Source organism: Nelumbo lutea, chromosome 4, assembly GCF_056320005.1.
Source record: "Nelumbo lutea isolate HS-2025 chromosome 4, American lotus-T2T, whole genome shotgun sequence".
In the NCBI taxonomy this organism is placed as follows: domain Eukaryota; kingdom Viridiplantae; phylum Streptophyta; class Magnoliopsida; order Proteales; family Nelumbonaceae; genus Nelumbo; species Nelumbo lutea.
Window position 1 is genome coordinate 5,131,785 of NC_142687.1, and position 14,423 is coordinate 5,146,207.

Sequence of the window (14,423 nt, forward strand, 5' to 3'; positions counted from 1 at the left end):
TGCCAGTTCGGCACCTTAGCCCTTAGGCTCTAGGAGTGACTCATAGTCCACTCTCCTTAATCTTGCCCATGCCGAAGAGGCGACTGGGTCTTGCATGCCCATGCCGAAGAGGCGACTGGGTCTTGCATGCCCATGCCGAGGAGGTGACTGGGACTTGTATGCCCATGTCGAGGAGGCGACTGGGACTTATCGTAGTGCCAATGTCTTTTATCAGTTCGTCAGTTCGCGCCTGGGCCAGGCCGCCAAGTCGGTGCATGGGCCAGGCTGCGCTAGGTCGGCTTCTTAAAGCTACGGTTGCGTTGCATCAGCCTCGTTAGTGACGCCGATTACCCATTCCTACAAGAAGCTACTAGGGGCTCAACCTACAAGGGCAACACTACTGACTTTAGGTCACTAGCTCGCATGGGAGCCTTGGAAGGCTTGACCGGCAAGGGTGTCCATGCAGTTTGTTGGCCGCCTACTCCCGTGGAAACCACGAAGAGTTCATCTTTGTAGAGGGTACCTCGCAAAGAGGACTGATGAGGCTTTATCCGAGTTGAAATAAAATTGGGAGAGCTGCTTAGTCTGTTAGCCATCAACTTCTTGCGTAGTTTTTGAGTTCATAAAAAAATGGAAATTATAAAGCGAGAGCTTAAATTTCTAAAAAGTGAGGACTTAGCTTTTTGGAAGAAGAGGATTTAGCTTTTGATAGGATGAAAACTTAGATTTTTGTAGCGTTCCCACAAACAACACCAGATATATCCATAACCTGCAAATATCATTAAAAGAATCATGAAGATAGAAGGCATCACTCTTGGATTTTAAACTCTGATAGATATCTAAATCTGATGGACATCTCCATCCCTTGTTTAGGCACCCCGGTAAGGGCATCAGATGTTAATATTTTCCTTGAAAGTCATCGATAAGAAAACCGCTGTGAAAAACAGTTGCCAAAAACATGAGCTTCAAAACGTAAAGATGAGAACACTTGTTGGTCAAGAATAACTTCTGGCGAAGACCAGTTGCCAGAAAAATGGATGGAATATTCAGAGAATGAAATATAATGAGCGATAATGTCGTTGCAATAGATAAGGTTTAATGATACTTTAGGGGTAATTTCGTAAATATTGACGTTTTCCATTTGACTCATTGACGGAAGGTTTTTATCGTGTTATTTAAAAATATAGGGGAAGTTTTTATTAAAGTAAAATTATAAGAGAGGTTTTTATGATTATCAAAAACTTTATGTGAGATTTTTATATTTTACCTATTCATATAATGGGGAAATGCTAAAGTAACGCCTATGTTACAGGCTGACAGCGTTTATTAATAAACGCCCAAAGTTTCCAAACACCCTATAGGTTAGTGGTGGGTTACCTCAATGGGCCCGGCCCATTAAAAATGTTCAGCCCGGGTCCATGTCCATTCAATTTTTATAATATTGGAAATAGAAGCTATTTTGATTTTTGAGTTTTCGCTTTTTATAATATTCGTAGGATAAAAATTGGTATTGATTTGACGGTCTGGATTTAATCGTTAGGGGTACGCGCTTCGTATTTTTTTTTAGTTATTAACTTATTATGCATAAAAGCATCGTTCTCGTATTGCATAGACCGAAGTCGGAAGTCGCTCTCCCCGGATATCTGCTGTACGCATTCTTATCGCCGAACAGAGGTATTTCCAATCTTATAAAATCTGCAGTCGATTTAGGCTTTGACGTTTCAGTCTCGGTAGTATTTCCATTTGTTACTATTAATATTAATATTTAATGTTTTTCTTGTTTTGGTTATTAGGTCGAAATTGTTGTTTCTTCCTTTCTGTTGGGGATATCTATAGAAATCTAGGGTTCAACTTTCATCGTTCTATATAGCGTTAAATTTTTTTCAGCTAATTCTGACATGCTTCAATTAGTTGGGGGGGAGGGGATTAAAAGGGATTTCCGTTGATCAGTTATGTCATCTACATTTTTTCGAAGCTGCTTGTCACTGAAAATCACTGTGAATTTCTCCGAAGTAACTCAGTCAGGATATCCATTTTTTTGGCTTATATATTCTTACTAGAAAGATGATTGAATCAATAACGTTTTTGGTATTGTTTTGCTATAATCAATCACTTCTGTTGGATAGGTTGGGGGATAACTAGAAGAAGATGGCATTTGTGATGGAGTTTGCTGAGAACTTAATACGGAGGATGATGGAGGATCCAAAGGAACGTGATCGGAAGTTTAGAGAGCATGTATATGCAGTCAAGGACCGCTGCAACAAGACCAAGGAGATGTGGAACTTACCTATCCGTCCATATGGATTCTGGACGTTTGAGCGCCATAATTCCCAACTCTATTGGGATGCCCAGATCAGCCAGGTCCCAGGGCGTAGGGACCCCTATGACGACCTTCTCCAGCAGCCATACGACAACACCACCCCGAAATGAATGAAAGGTCAGAGTCTCAACATAGTTGTGGTTTCTGTAAATTTGGTTTCTGTAAATTCACTTGAGTCTTACTGCCTTATGGAGAATTCTTTCCTCTTGTTCTGCTCTATTTCTATTTAACGATATACTGAAGGGTGGTGATCTATCAACTATTGACCTCAAACTTTGGCATTTCGAATATTTTTTTTTACATCTTTTTAAAATCAGTATCAATTATTTATTACTGTACTTTTAAATTTTCTGGAGAGTCATCAATTTTCGCCTTATGCTGGGCTATTTGGAGAGAAGGAACTTTTGAAGATAAGTATGACCAAGAAATAAATTAGTTGCTGGCATTTGATTGTTGATCATCGATTGGCTGCAGGCACATTTTCCGTTCAAAGAGTTGGAGAGGGTTGTTTTTTAATCCCAAGACTTTGTGGTTCTTTAGTCACAGATTTATTGATTTAACAGAAGCATCATCTTAAGTGAGTGTCAATGTGCAGATGTGTATAATGCCCATTCTGAAGTTTTTATTTCACCTATGATACCCAGACTTCATATTATCCAAGTTCCTCTGTTGGACACAACTGACATGGATATGGGCATGAGATATGTGTTGGTTTCTCCAAACCCATGTTCACCTCTGTGGGCACCAAGGTTTGATGAACTGGGTACTTATACACTTAATTGGACCAACATAAATTATTAACTAATATGGTTAAAATAAGTATTAAATTTGGAAATTCAAGCTTGTAAGTATATAATGCTGAATCGAAATTCCCCTTAGACCTCATAAAATGTGGATATCTTATACACTGTTTATGTTATATGTTTGCAGTTGTCATGTGACAATCCGAACTGTTGTTTCTTTCTTTGTTGTTGATACTTCCTTTTTTGGTTATCGATATAATAGAGCATGTCTAAATTAAACATATCTTGCTTGCATGGTTAGAAATTAATATTTATTGTCCAATGTATGATACTATGATGTGTCCATATTTCAGTACTAGTTGGCATGATTAATTTTTAAGCCCATTTCCCTGTATCACAAGATTTTGATGTCAGATGAGCCCAACTCCTAGAAACATTCCTGCCCTGAACACTTTCACCCTAGTTCATGTAATATAGGCTACCACTTTCCACCTTTAGCTAAGAATCACCTTCTTCTGTTGAGTAATCAATCCTAAGTGAAGCCAACTGTTAATCCTTGCAATAAAGATAGAATTTTTGCCTTAAGAAAGCCTACTTCTGCAATTGTGCAAGGTATATACCAATGCGACCTATCTTGCAGCTTCTTTAGAAGCACCTCCTACTTTGTAGGTGTCTAGATTGTTTAACAAATATCCATCAAAGTCACCCTTCCTCTTGTTGGTGGATCCTAATCCTAAAGCCAAGGACATCTGTAGGGAGCCTAGTTGGCAATTGTCCGTCATCTTCTAACGATAAAATCCACCAAAGCTTCTTTAAATTCCACACCCTTTAATGCCCAATGAGAACTCTATTGTTAGCATAATCTTTGATGATATTGGAATAGATGATTATTCTTTCTTTTTTTTTTTTTTGTGAACTGTAAGGTAAAGTATTTCATTAATAACAAAAGGGCAGAATACAAAAGGCCCCTGTACAATAAGAGACTGTACAGCAGAAATAGACAGAAGAACTCAGAAAAGCCAGCCTCTGAAAAACAACCCAACAAAATGCACAGAATGCTCGATTAAGGGGATGATTTTGGCAAAAAAGCACATGGATTTAAGGGGATGATATGGCACTTAAGGGAATGGAATGGCAAAACAGGATTCATGCAACCAACCACATGTAGTTGGGATAAGGCTTAGATGATGAAGTAAAGACCATTCCACAAGCCTTAATTGGAAATGTTTGTGGCTTAAGAGGATTGAAATTTTAACATTTTGAGGAAAGAGAAACTCGAAAGGATATAGAGGGTTGATCGATCGCATTCTACCATCACACGCATGTTTCAAAGAGGGACATCCTTTAGGGTGTGTTTGGAAATGGTGTAAATGCCGGTTCGATGTACTATTACCCAGTCCTGACTTGCGTGTGTTTGGGAATGATGTGAAAATACCCTTAAGATCGAAGTAAATTTGAAATCTTGTCAGAATTTGCTTCGATCTTCAACCAGTGACAGTGGCAAAGGAGGTGATGAACTCTCTCCCTCCAAACTATTCTCTCCCACCACCGACCTCTTTTCCTCTGGTAATCTCTCCTCTCTCATCCTCTCACTCTCATATCTCTCTCTTACAACCATCGTTCATCTCCCCTTTCCTGTTCTCGTGTCTACTCGCCACTGCCGTCGCAACTCTTGGCAGTGGTTCAGTGATCCCTCTCTCTCTCTCTCTCTCTCTCTCTCTCTCATATCTACCCACCACCACCGTTCATTGTCCCTCACATCTCAACCTAACCTTGACGGCCACATCAGGTAAAGTCTATCTACACACATTTATCGCATCCTCATTGTCTTCCTTTATATGATAGTGATTCTCCTCAGGTTTCCTCTTCATTTTCTCCCTCATATACGACACTGTCAGTCAGTTCTTCATTCCCTGTTTTCCACTCAAGCTACAGCAGCGGTGATTTCCGTTGAGGTACCACCATTTTCTCAAATCCCATTTATATTCCGACATCTACCTCCAAGAACAAGCGATCTGAATGCACGAATACACCCCCATTGCAACACCCCACATCAGGCTGATACATAATTCAGAGACGATGATGGGGTTTCGTAGAGCCATTATCTGTGAAAATTTTGGCCAACAACAAATGTGGTGACAGGTTCATATCGTACCTCTTTCTTTTGTCTTTTATATATTGTTATCGGTTTTGTTTAACAATGTTACTTCCCAAATCTTCATGTCTAAGTATATTTGTACTTGTTGTGAGCGGTTTGAATATCAGAGATAGGCTCTTTTTTGCTAGTTTCTGGTTTTGATTAAACGTGTGGTTTTACTTCCTGGTTCAGTTGCATTGAATAGGATGATTTGGGATAGAGGGAGTTGTATAGTTTAGCCACTCGGGACTGAGATAAGAGGTTTTAAATCTGTTGTGTTATTTGATGCAACTGGGATGGGAGAAGACGATCGAATCCTTGTTTACATCGTTATAAGTTTCCGAATGCCGTCAAAAGTGCACTAATGTTTTACATCATTGCTGCCAAACAAGATGGGAGGAAATCTAAGATACAAAAGTAAACCGGTATGTATTTTTTGAAACCGGTAGAATTTTAATTTACCCCGACAAATTTGCATTTACATCGTTTTCAAACACAACCTTAGAGAGTTGGTTCATCACCTCGTGACATGGTGTCATAAAGCCCTCTTCCGAAACCAAAAGCCCTTGGTATTCCTTAGGGTGAACAGTTTATTCACGAACTGCAGTCTTTCTTACCAGCTTTAGCTTGGATATCTTTAAAATCATTATCCAGCTTCCGCAAGATTCTCCGAGTGCTGCAAATCCGGCTGTTTGAAGCATAAACTCTCGGGATCAAATCCCCACCGCCACCAGGGTTTGGGGGTCACGGGTATGGGGATGGGCTACCCTGTTGTGTTGCCCCAAGAACATGAGTACCATATGATAAATGTTTTCCATCCCATACATGAAATTACATCTTGTAAGGCTATTCTCTTTTGCAATATGGCAAAAGAACTAAAGATGTACGCATGAGAAGCAAACTGCGTTTTGCAACTGACCTTGATAATTTTGGAGAATAGCATGTGCTCTTAATTGTTGGTTTCTGCTTCTTTCTTAGAGCTTAGTTCTTTCTATTTCTGATCTGCAGGATGAGCAAAAAAAGCATTTGTAGAGTAATTCCTTCCTTCGTGGCGTTGTTCTTATGTGATGCAGGCTCTTCTAATGTTGTCAGTTTCTAGACCTATTTTCATTTCGATCATCTCACAAATAAATAAACAATTGAAGTTTCGTAGAAATGGCATTTTATGGGGAATGAATGTTCATCAAATCTTTCTCATTATGTTCATGTTTGTTTATCATCACCGGCTGTCTTATCATGGTTTTTCGTTTTCACAAAAATGTAATAATATTGATATTGTTATGGGGAAGGGCTCTGGTACCTAGTCTTTCAAGGTCTTATGCTGTTCTGCTAGGCCATGGAAATGAATGCATAAGCCAGCTGGTTACAATTTTGAGATTATATTTCTTAGTAGGTGTATATCACTGACCATTTTCCGGTTTGTTGGTTGGCTGGTCCACTGTTTATGAGACCTTCATGCAAAGAGAAATCTAAATATCAAGATCGACCGCAAGATCCATCCAATTAAACAGCTAAGGACGTGGCGTCTATAGTAAGAACATGGGTCGTACAGCCACCTGAAGTTCATCTCATTTGTCAGCTACGAAATTGGATCTGTTCAGCGCGCCTCATACTGACCTAACAGCATGTTTCAGCCGTGCATTGGAAATATCTTCTTATCAATGGTTATTTTCAAGTATGGAGATGTTCCAGATGCATGGCTAAACGTGCTGTGAGATTAGTGTGAGGCACACCCTGTGAGGAGCAGATCCAAACTCGTCAGTTGCCCACTTATGTGACGAAATCCAACATTTTCGTCATCAAACTTGGTACATTTAACGCATGAAAGATAGGTCTGCCTAGTAAAATCTTAAACGTCAGAATATATTTCATCCTACCTATAATGGAACTGAGGCTCCATTTGGTTCAGGCAGAATCGGATTTGAAATCACCTATTTCCCTACTTATTTGGTTCAGATTGAAATTAAAATTAAATTCCATAAAATATTACATTCCCCACATCAGAATCTCATTCTACTCAATCAAACAGCTGAAAATGAACCGTTTTGATTCTAATTCCAAACCCTTTTCCCATGAATCTAATGTAGGGATGTCAACAGTATTCGAAATTTTAATTTCGAATTTAGATAATTTAAATATATAATTAGTTAAATTTGAATATCCTATTCTTACTGAACTCAAATTCAGATATGACTTGATTCGATTTGATAAATATCCAAATTTGATTAATTATTTAATTTTTATATACAGTATATAAAATATTTTATATATTTATAAGAATTACATCAATAAAATATGTTCAAATTTGATCCGTGATGTAAGGTTAGTGTGAGGCACACCCTGTGAAGAGCAGATCAGAACCGTCAGTTGCCCACCTATGTCGCGAAGCCCAACATTTCCGTCATCAAGCTCGGTATATTTAACGCATGAAAGATAGGTCTGCCTAGTATAATCTTAAGGCGTCAAAATATATTTCATCCTATAATGGAACTGAGGCTCCATTTGGTTCAGGCAGAATCGGATTTGAAATCACCAAATTCCCTGCTTGTTTGGTTCAGATGGAAATTGAAATTAAATTCCATAAAATGACAACCCCCACATCGGAATCCCATTCTACCCAATCAAACAGCTGAAAATGAACCGTTTTGATTCCAATTCCAAACCCTTTTCCCATGAACCTAATGGGTCCTAAGATATTGTCCATAAGACCGTGTCCAATCACACGTATGCCACCATCCAGATCCAGTATAAAGATTTAACTGCTTAAAGGGCTTTCGCCTCAAACCTCTTGAATGAACTTGAAGATAAAAAGGTTTTATGTGGGAACCCAACTCGAATTAAGAACATGTACAGGACTATATGCAATATAATCTGTGATTTTGCAAGTGCCAAACAATTATTTAATTCGGCTGCACCATTTTAAATGAAGAGTCTTATGCATCCCAACAGGACCTTAATACATACAAGAGGATAAGCACCTTTCATAAATGAAGCCTACTGGACAAAAAACAACCTTTATCGTTAGCGTTTATGATTTATGACTTTATGTACAAAAAGATCACATGCTTTCTTTTGTCTCCTTCCCTCCTCTTTATGAACATTGGAAATGGTCCGAACTGAAACAATAGCATTGCAAGCAATCATAAGCTTATAATCATGAAGAGAAAATACCATTTGACTAGGCATGTGCGCTAGATGGTCAAATAAGCTTAAGCTGCGTGAGGGATGGGTAACTCTCCCTCAAGAATGACAGAATCTTTCTCATCTTTCACTACCATCCAGTCCTGCTTTTGTCCCTGCAATAAAGAAAATATCAAGGTTATGTAATTAAAAAATACATGCGTGCAATGAATTTAGTGATATTTAAAGGCAACCCAGCTCAAAACAGTAATTTGGTTCAGCAATAAATTGATTGTTCATTATTTACCAGTCCCTACAAGGTTGCAACTTTTGTCTATGGCCATTATCAAAACCATGCCTAGATAATAAACAGAACAGTTGTTTCCCTGGCTGGAGGGAAAGAAATCTTTCCCAGCTGTTGTTTTAGGGGAGGACCTTTCCTTCTAAAAGAGTAAGTTACGGTAAACAGATTACAGAAGCTATAAAGAATACAAAGTGGACCTCCCATAGTAGTAATCTTCTTCAAGTCTACATATACGAGTCAAGATTGTTGTTAGTTTATGATATAAATACATCAGATGGAATCAAGGTTCCTAGGTTTCCACCAAACTGTGCAATAAAATCCTGCTCTGCCTCTCTAGTCTCTACCACATCCACATCACAAGGAAAATGACTGGAAAGCTGACCCTACCTTCGTATATAACAGCAAATCCAACTATGGTAAATAGTAATAAAGCGTACTGAAAAAAATAGTAATAATGTGTACTGGGGGCCACCCATGACTGATTAGTAGTAGTGGAAGGGAAAATTGTTAGCATTTACAGGTGCAAGGGTGGCATACTACAAGAGGTAAACTTTGTTCTTGTTTTGTTCTCAAAAAATGCACTGTTCTTTTTTTTTTTTTTTGAGTAAAGAAATAATGCATGGTTCTTATTACCAATAAAAAAGAAAGTCTACTCTAACCCAAATACCTTCCCTTGCCGTAGAATGGTTGGAGCACTTCCCATCATATCCACCACGGTTGAAGGATCAGCCACTCTAATTCCACCACCAACCACAAAATCAAGACCCTGAAATAATAAAACAGAAACACTCTGAAGACAGAATAAGAAAGTAACTAGTCGCAAATATTTAGATTGGAGATGTTTTGGATCACTTTTTCAGAAACCAAATGCATAAAAGCATATGAATATTTGCTTATAATTCTCCCAGACAATACATAAAAGCAAGCATCTAACTTAAGCTGCCTTAATAACACAAAGCAGAGGATATCATTTTATATGAGACAATGTAGGATGTCAACATGTCCAGCATCTGCCCACTTAGTTCTGCTGTGATGTAGGCACAAATGCAGGACCGACCTTTGGATCTATTACAGAGCTCTCTCATGTGGAAATTCAGATGTTTCTAACAACCGAATATTATTTAATGTTTTCCCTGGCAACCTTTTCCTTTTCTTCTTATCTTTGACCAGAAGACAAATACGAAAATTTGGATGAGCAGGTTGACTTTCACAATGCCCTAGAACTAAAACGTTACTGCAACACAAAATATTTTCTTCATAGAAATGACAAGTAGGTCTGAATAGTGGGCCATGCAGAGAATCTATGATACATTGATACCCTTTAGAAAATAATATTCTGGAACACAATCAGAGGAAGCACTTAAAGAAATTTTCCAGCAAATCCATGAGGCAGACATTAAATACATTTATCAGAAAAAAGGAGATTATAGAACTTATGCCATAAAATAAGCTGATTTGAAACAGATTGCAATACCTCTGGTTCATAAGTATCAGCTATTACAACAGGGTCTAGCATCCACTGATCTTCTTTAGGCCATTTTACACTAAAAAGAAAAATAAATATATGAATAACATATTAGAACAAATGGTATCCAAGGAAAACCCAAATTTTTAGTGTATTAGCAATCAATCATGGGAGACTGTCTCAAAGATCTGAAGATTTCCAACTAACCTTGTTGATATTAAAGGTGCATCCATCTTTTCTAGCACAGCTTGACATATAACATCATTTGGCATGCGAACACCTACATTTTTCCTTGGTGCATATTTAGCAGTTGTGGTTCCATACCTTGTACACTGCTTTGGTAGTTCTTTGCTTGCAGGTAAGATGAAAGTGTACTGTTACAGAACAACTATTCATTATATTTCCATTCCATGGGTTTTAGAAAATATAAGATTCACCATGTACCTGAAGTAAAGTTTATTGACAACAGTTCTACACATGGCACACTGCATGAAATGGGGTTATCATTCTATAAATGACACCAAATATATGTCCTGTACTGGAAATCCAACATTCTTTGATGATAAACATTCATTTCAGAGGATTTTTAGATCATTTGACAGCAATTTTCCAGCCATTAACATGTTATACAGAATAGCTAACTCTGATCATACAATTGGAACTGAACGATTGATGGCAGAAACCCCACCGCATATGTGCCACATGTAGCAGCAAAGATTGATAAATGTCTTTATGGTCACAACTCTTATGGTGTCACTGGTGAGTGTCTTAGATTTCTTGTTTGATGAAAGAAAATAGAAAATCAAATGGTCATCCTTACAGGTCCAGGTAAACAATGCTTAACAGCTCGGAAGATGTTCGTTTGACCTTGGCCACTGCCACGAGGGAACCCCATAGTATAAGTATCAATGTCCCGAAAGGAATGACATAAAATACTGAGAGGCTGCATAATGATAAAAAATATATCAGAACAAAATGTCAAACAAAATATAGTAACTGACTTTTACCATCTTCCCATTGCCCAGAACAAATGAAAAGATATATTAGCATGTCCTACCCATAGAAAGTTCAGAGCCATATTGAAGCTTCTGTTGGTGTACGCTTAAGGAGAATGCAAAAATAAAAGATCCCTTGCCTTTGAAGCTTCAATATTTTTAATTCTGCAAATAGATAAACACAAGGAATCTTTGTCAAAAATGAGGAACTGATGGTGGAAACAGTAGCTTTCTGTTAATGAAGAAGATGCTGAGATCAGAAGCCAGTGCAAAACATAAACCTATTTACCTGCGAAGACGTTCAATGGCTGAATGGCTTTTCAGATCACAAACAATTGCATAACTGGCCACGAGGAAAAGATGGGAACTGATTAAAATAAGAAAAGAAGATAGCATCTAGATTTAAAATTGACATATCAACTTAAATCCTGCAAAACCACCAACAAACGGAATACTCCTTATGTTATACAACCAACAAAACAATATTGACATGGTTTGAATATTTGTCATTTTGTCAATGTTGACCATATTGGCCAACAAGACCTTATTTCTGTAAGAGTAACAGCTAATATAAAACAATAGTCATAGAATGTAAATTTTAACATGTAAGAAAGATGGTATGAGATGGTTTGGTCATGTGCATAGAAGACCATCAACAGAACCCATTAGGAAAAGTGATCTGTTACAAGTTGAAGGGGCTAGAATAGATAGGGGCAAACCAGAAAGGACTTGGGTGGAAGTAAGAAGAAATTATACAAGCAGTCAAGCACCCATAATTTAACAATGGATATAACACTGAAAATAATTAAATGGCAAAACAGGATTCATGTGGCCGACCTCATATAGTTGGGGCAAGGCTTAGATGATGATGGTGAAGATTAAAGATGGTATTAATGTATTATTACTTAAAAAAGGGAGGACTTGAAAAAGTGGTCATGATAGTTAATGATTCCTGAGATTGCTGTTCTAAGAAGGCTACTAACAACAGTTTGCTTGAAAAGAGATGAAAAGGAATGAAAACAACAGACTGGATAAATATGCATACCACAACATTAATTAGAGAATTCAAAGGTATAATTAACAAGGGAAATTTGGGAAAGAAGGTACTTAGCCATTCAGCCAATTCAAAAAGAAAAAATTAAACTGAAAAACTTTTAATGATTCCAAAAGATGAGCATAACTGAGCTCAGATATTCAGAAACAAAAAAGAACTTAGTAACATACACAGTGTCTGTAGGAATAACTCCTACAGCTCCTTCTTTCAGAAGTTGAACAACAGGTTCCAGTTTCCAAATGTCCGATCCTAGCGGATCAACTTCCACATAAAGCAAGTCACCCTCCTGTAACGAGAGAAGACATTTACGTGACAACAAAATCAATAATAACGACAGAAACACCTTCACTTTACACATCAATCTCTAACCCCTTTCTTAGTGTGATCGTGCTTAGTTCGTAAGAACCAGATTAAAAAAAAAAAAGATGAACATATAAATTTTTACAATGATTTTAATGAGAAGGATGCTCCTTTCGTTTGAGTACCCAGAAAAAAGAAAGGAGCAAGATGCCATCAAACCAACGGATCATCATATTCAGTTCATATACTATCAACAAATTCAGTTATTCTTTTGATAAGAAACCCAAATTACTACAAAGGAAAAAAGTTTCATCTATCTACAAGGGGCACTCCTAACAAAAAAATAGGTCATACGGGGGACAGAAGACATACTGCCAAGTACCAAGGCAATCAACAAATGCAAACATCGGTAACCCAAGCATGCATCAAACACAAAGATACATCCGATAGAAAAAAAAGGAACACTAGAAATCAGCAACAAACAGTCAAGAACAATTACAACCATACCAAACAGTGAAAGAATGGAAGTAAATGGAGAGGCACGACCGACCAACATTCGAAGAAAAGCGAGAAACGCCAAATGAAGGGGCAACGTATTTGAGGAAGGGTGCACCATGAAAGAGAGATGGGACAAACCTTGGTGAAGCGAGGAGCAGAGTATTTAAGGCGTTTAGGGCTTCGTTTCGCTGCCAAAGTACAGAACCGGAGACGCGGAAGCTCGGCGCGCTTAGGTGAGACAAAGCAATGGAATTGGAAGTGGTCAGGATTTACGACAGAGCGCCCAAAAGAAACAGATGGAGCAACGGCGCCCCCGCATATGATGGTCTCCACCACCATTTCAGTCAGAGGAAACAGCAGCAGACAAATGCTCCCGTGTAGAAGTGAGAATTGCGATTAGGCCGAGTGCGAATTTAGTATCGAACTTTAAAATGCGACAAGCTAATATCCGAACTTGGGAAATGCGACAATCTGGACACTTGTCGTTAATTAATCGTTAAATGACATGTGAAAAGACAAAAATACCATTAAATTATCATCTAATTTTCTTTATCAATCTATCCGCTAAAATTAAAATAAACCCGTATGAAGATCATATTCACACTATCGAAGCCCGGGGAAGGTCGGAACGTCTTCCTGTCAGTATATAGAACAAAGATTGCAAGCTAGTGCAGTCTGATCACTGTAATGTGGTGTAAGAATCTGTTATTCCTGCAATAAATCTTCTTCTGAAAAAAAAAATAGTGGACATCTAGACTTAGTAGGACGGCACAACAAACCAAATAAGCCGAGGTTCCAATTTCCTAAATGGAACGAGCTGTTTCCTAAATTAGGTTTCTGTGGATTTGGACGGAGGAGTAGCTTTGGTGCTAAAATGTGGTAAAAATCAGAAAGTTAGTAGTGTACATGGATGGGAGGGACAGAGGGAGAAGTTGGGCTAAGGGCGTCTTCTAGTTCTAGCTAGTAGTCCTACTACTCCCATAAGAATGGTTCTTTCATCTGGAATCCAAAGTAGGCTTCTCTTGGCGAAAGCAAAGGTGAACAGAAGCCAAACCTGTCGATTTGATTGCTGTTCAGGTCCAGGAATAGGTCGGGCAGGTCGAAGAACAAACTGTCCTCTTCATCTGTGGACGGAGAAACTGAGACTTCTTGGGTGTATTCGGATGTGGTGGTGAGAGAGGGAGTGAGTGATTGGAAGAAACTCCGATTTCGGTTCGCTAGGCCCGCCTTCGGCGTCGGCTTCATGACTACTTCTCGATGGTTTCTCACCGAAATTGAGTTGGCGCATCCAATCTGTCTGTGGGTGGGATTAACTGATAAATCACAAATTGAGTTGGAGACGGTCATCATTAATTCTTAATCAGGTTTTGAATTGGGTTAGGTTTGAATTTAGAGAAATATAGGGTTAACAGATGGAGAGGATTGACGGGGTTGATTAAGATCAGATGTCAAAGAGTCTTGTCCAAAGGAGCCATATGTCAGGTCTGCCTCTCTACCGCCGAACACAG

At 38.4% G+C, this 14,423-nt stretch overlaps 2 protein-coding genes across 5 annotated transcripts; one reads left to right on the forward strand and one right to left on the reverse strand.

Annotated features, from left to right (window-relative positions):
- Positions 1–1,514: 1,514 nt before the first annotated feature.
- On the forward strand, positions 1,515–6,559 carry LOC148853524 (NADH-ubiquinone oxidoreductase). 3 transcript variants are annotated; one of them, XM_088985977.1, is made up of 3 exons: positions 1,515–1,653; positions 2,106–2,416; positions 6,188–6,559. In XM_088985977.1, the coding sequence occupies exon 2, from the start codon at positions 2,128–2,130 to the stop codon at positions 2,407–2,409; it is 282 nt and encodes a 93-aa protein (XP_088842103.1). In that variant the 5' UTR covers positions 1,515–1,653; positions 2,106–2,127; the 3' UTR covers positions 2,410–2,416; positions 6,188–6,559. The 3 variants fall into 3 exon arrangements, with proteins under 3 accessions (XP_088842103.1, XP_088842104.1, XP_088842105.1); XM_088985978.1 differs by lacking the exon at positions 6,188–6,559 and adding an exon at positions 2,774–2,978; XM_088985979.1 differs by lacking the exon at positions 1,515–1,653 and adding an exon at positions 1,862–1,991.
- Positions 6,560–8,056: 1,497 nt separating this feature from the next.
- LOC148853525 (DHBP synthase RibB-like alpha/beta domain-containing protein) lies at positions 8,057–14,140 on the reverse strand. 2 transcript variants are annotated; one of them, XM_088986485.1, is made up of 9 exons: positions 13,054–14,140; positions 12,288–12,403; positions 11,353–11,406; positions 11,204–11,228; positions 10,889–11,011; positions 10,276–10,442; positions 10,078–10,147; positions 9,271–9,369; positions 8,057–8,475 (listed from the first exon to the last, which is right to left on the reverse strand). In XM_088986485.1, exons 1-9 carry the CDS (start codon positions 13,252–13,254, stop codon positions 8,389–8,391), a joined length of 942 nt encoding a protein of 313 aa, XP_088842611.1. In that variant the 5' UTR covers positions 13,255–14,140; the 3' UTR covers positions 8,057–8,388. The 2 variants fall into 2 exon arrangements, with proteins under 2 accessions (XP_088842611.1, XP_088842610.1); XM_088986484.1 differs by having other exon boundaries at positions 12,925–13,362.
- Positions 14,141–14,423: the final 283 nt, after the last annotated feature.

Coding starts and splice junctions, on each gene's coding strand:
- LOC148853525 (XM_088986484.1), bottom strand. CDS start 13,254: ATGGTGGTGGAGACCATCATATGCGGGGGCGCCGTTGCTCCATCTGTT. Junction 10,443..10,888: donor AGCATTGTTTACCTGGACCT/GTAAGGATGACC, acceptor GTTCTGTAACAG/TACACTTTCATCTTACCTGC. Junction 8,476..9,270: donor CCATTCTACGGCAAGGGAAG/GTATTTGGGTTA, acceptor TCTTTATTGCAG/GGACAAAAGCAGGACTGGAT.
- LOC148853524 (XM_088985977.1), top strand. CDS start 2,128: ATGGCATTTGTGATGGAGTTTGCTGAGAACTTAATACGGAGGATGATG.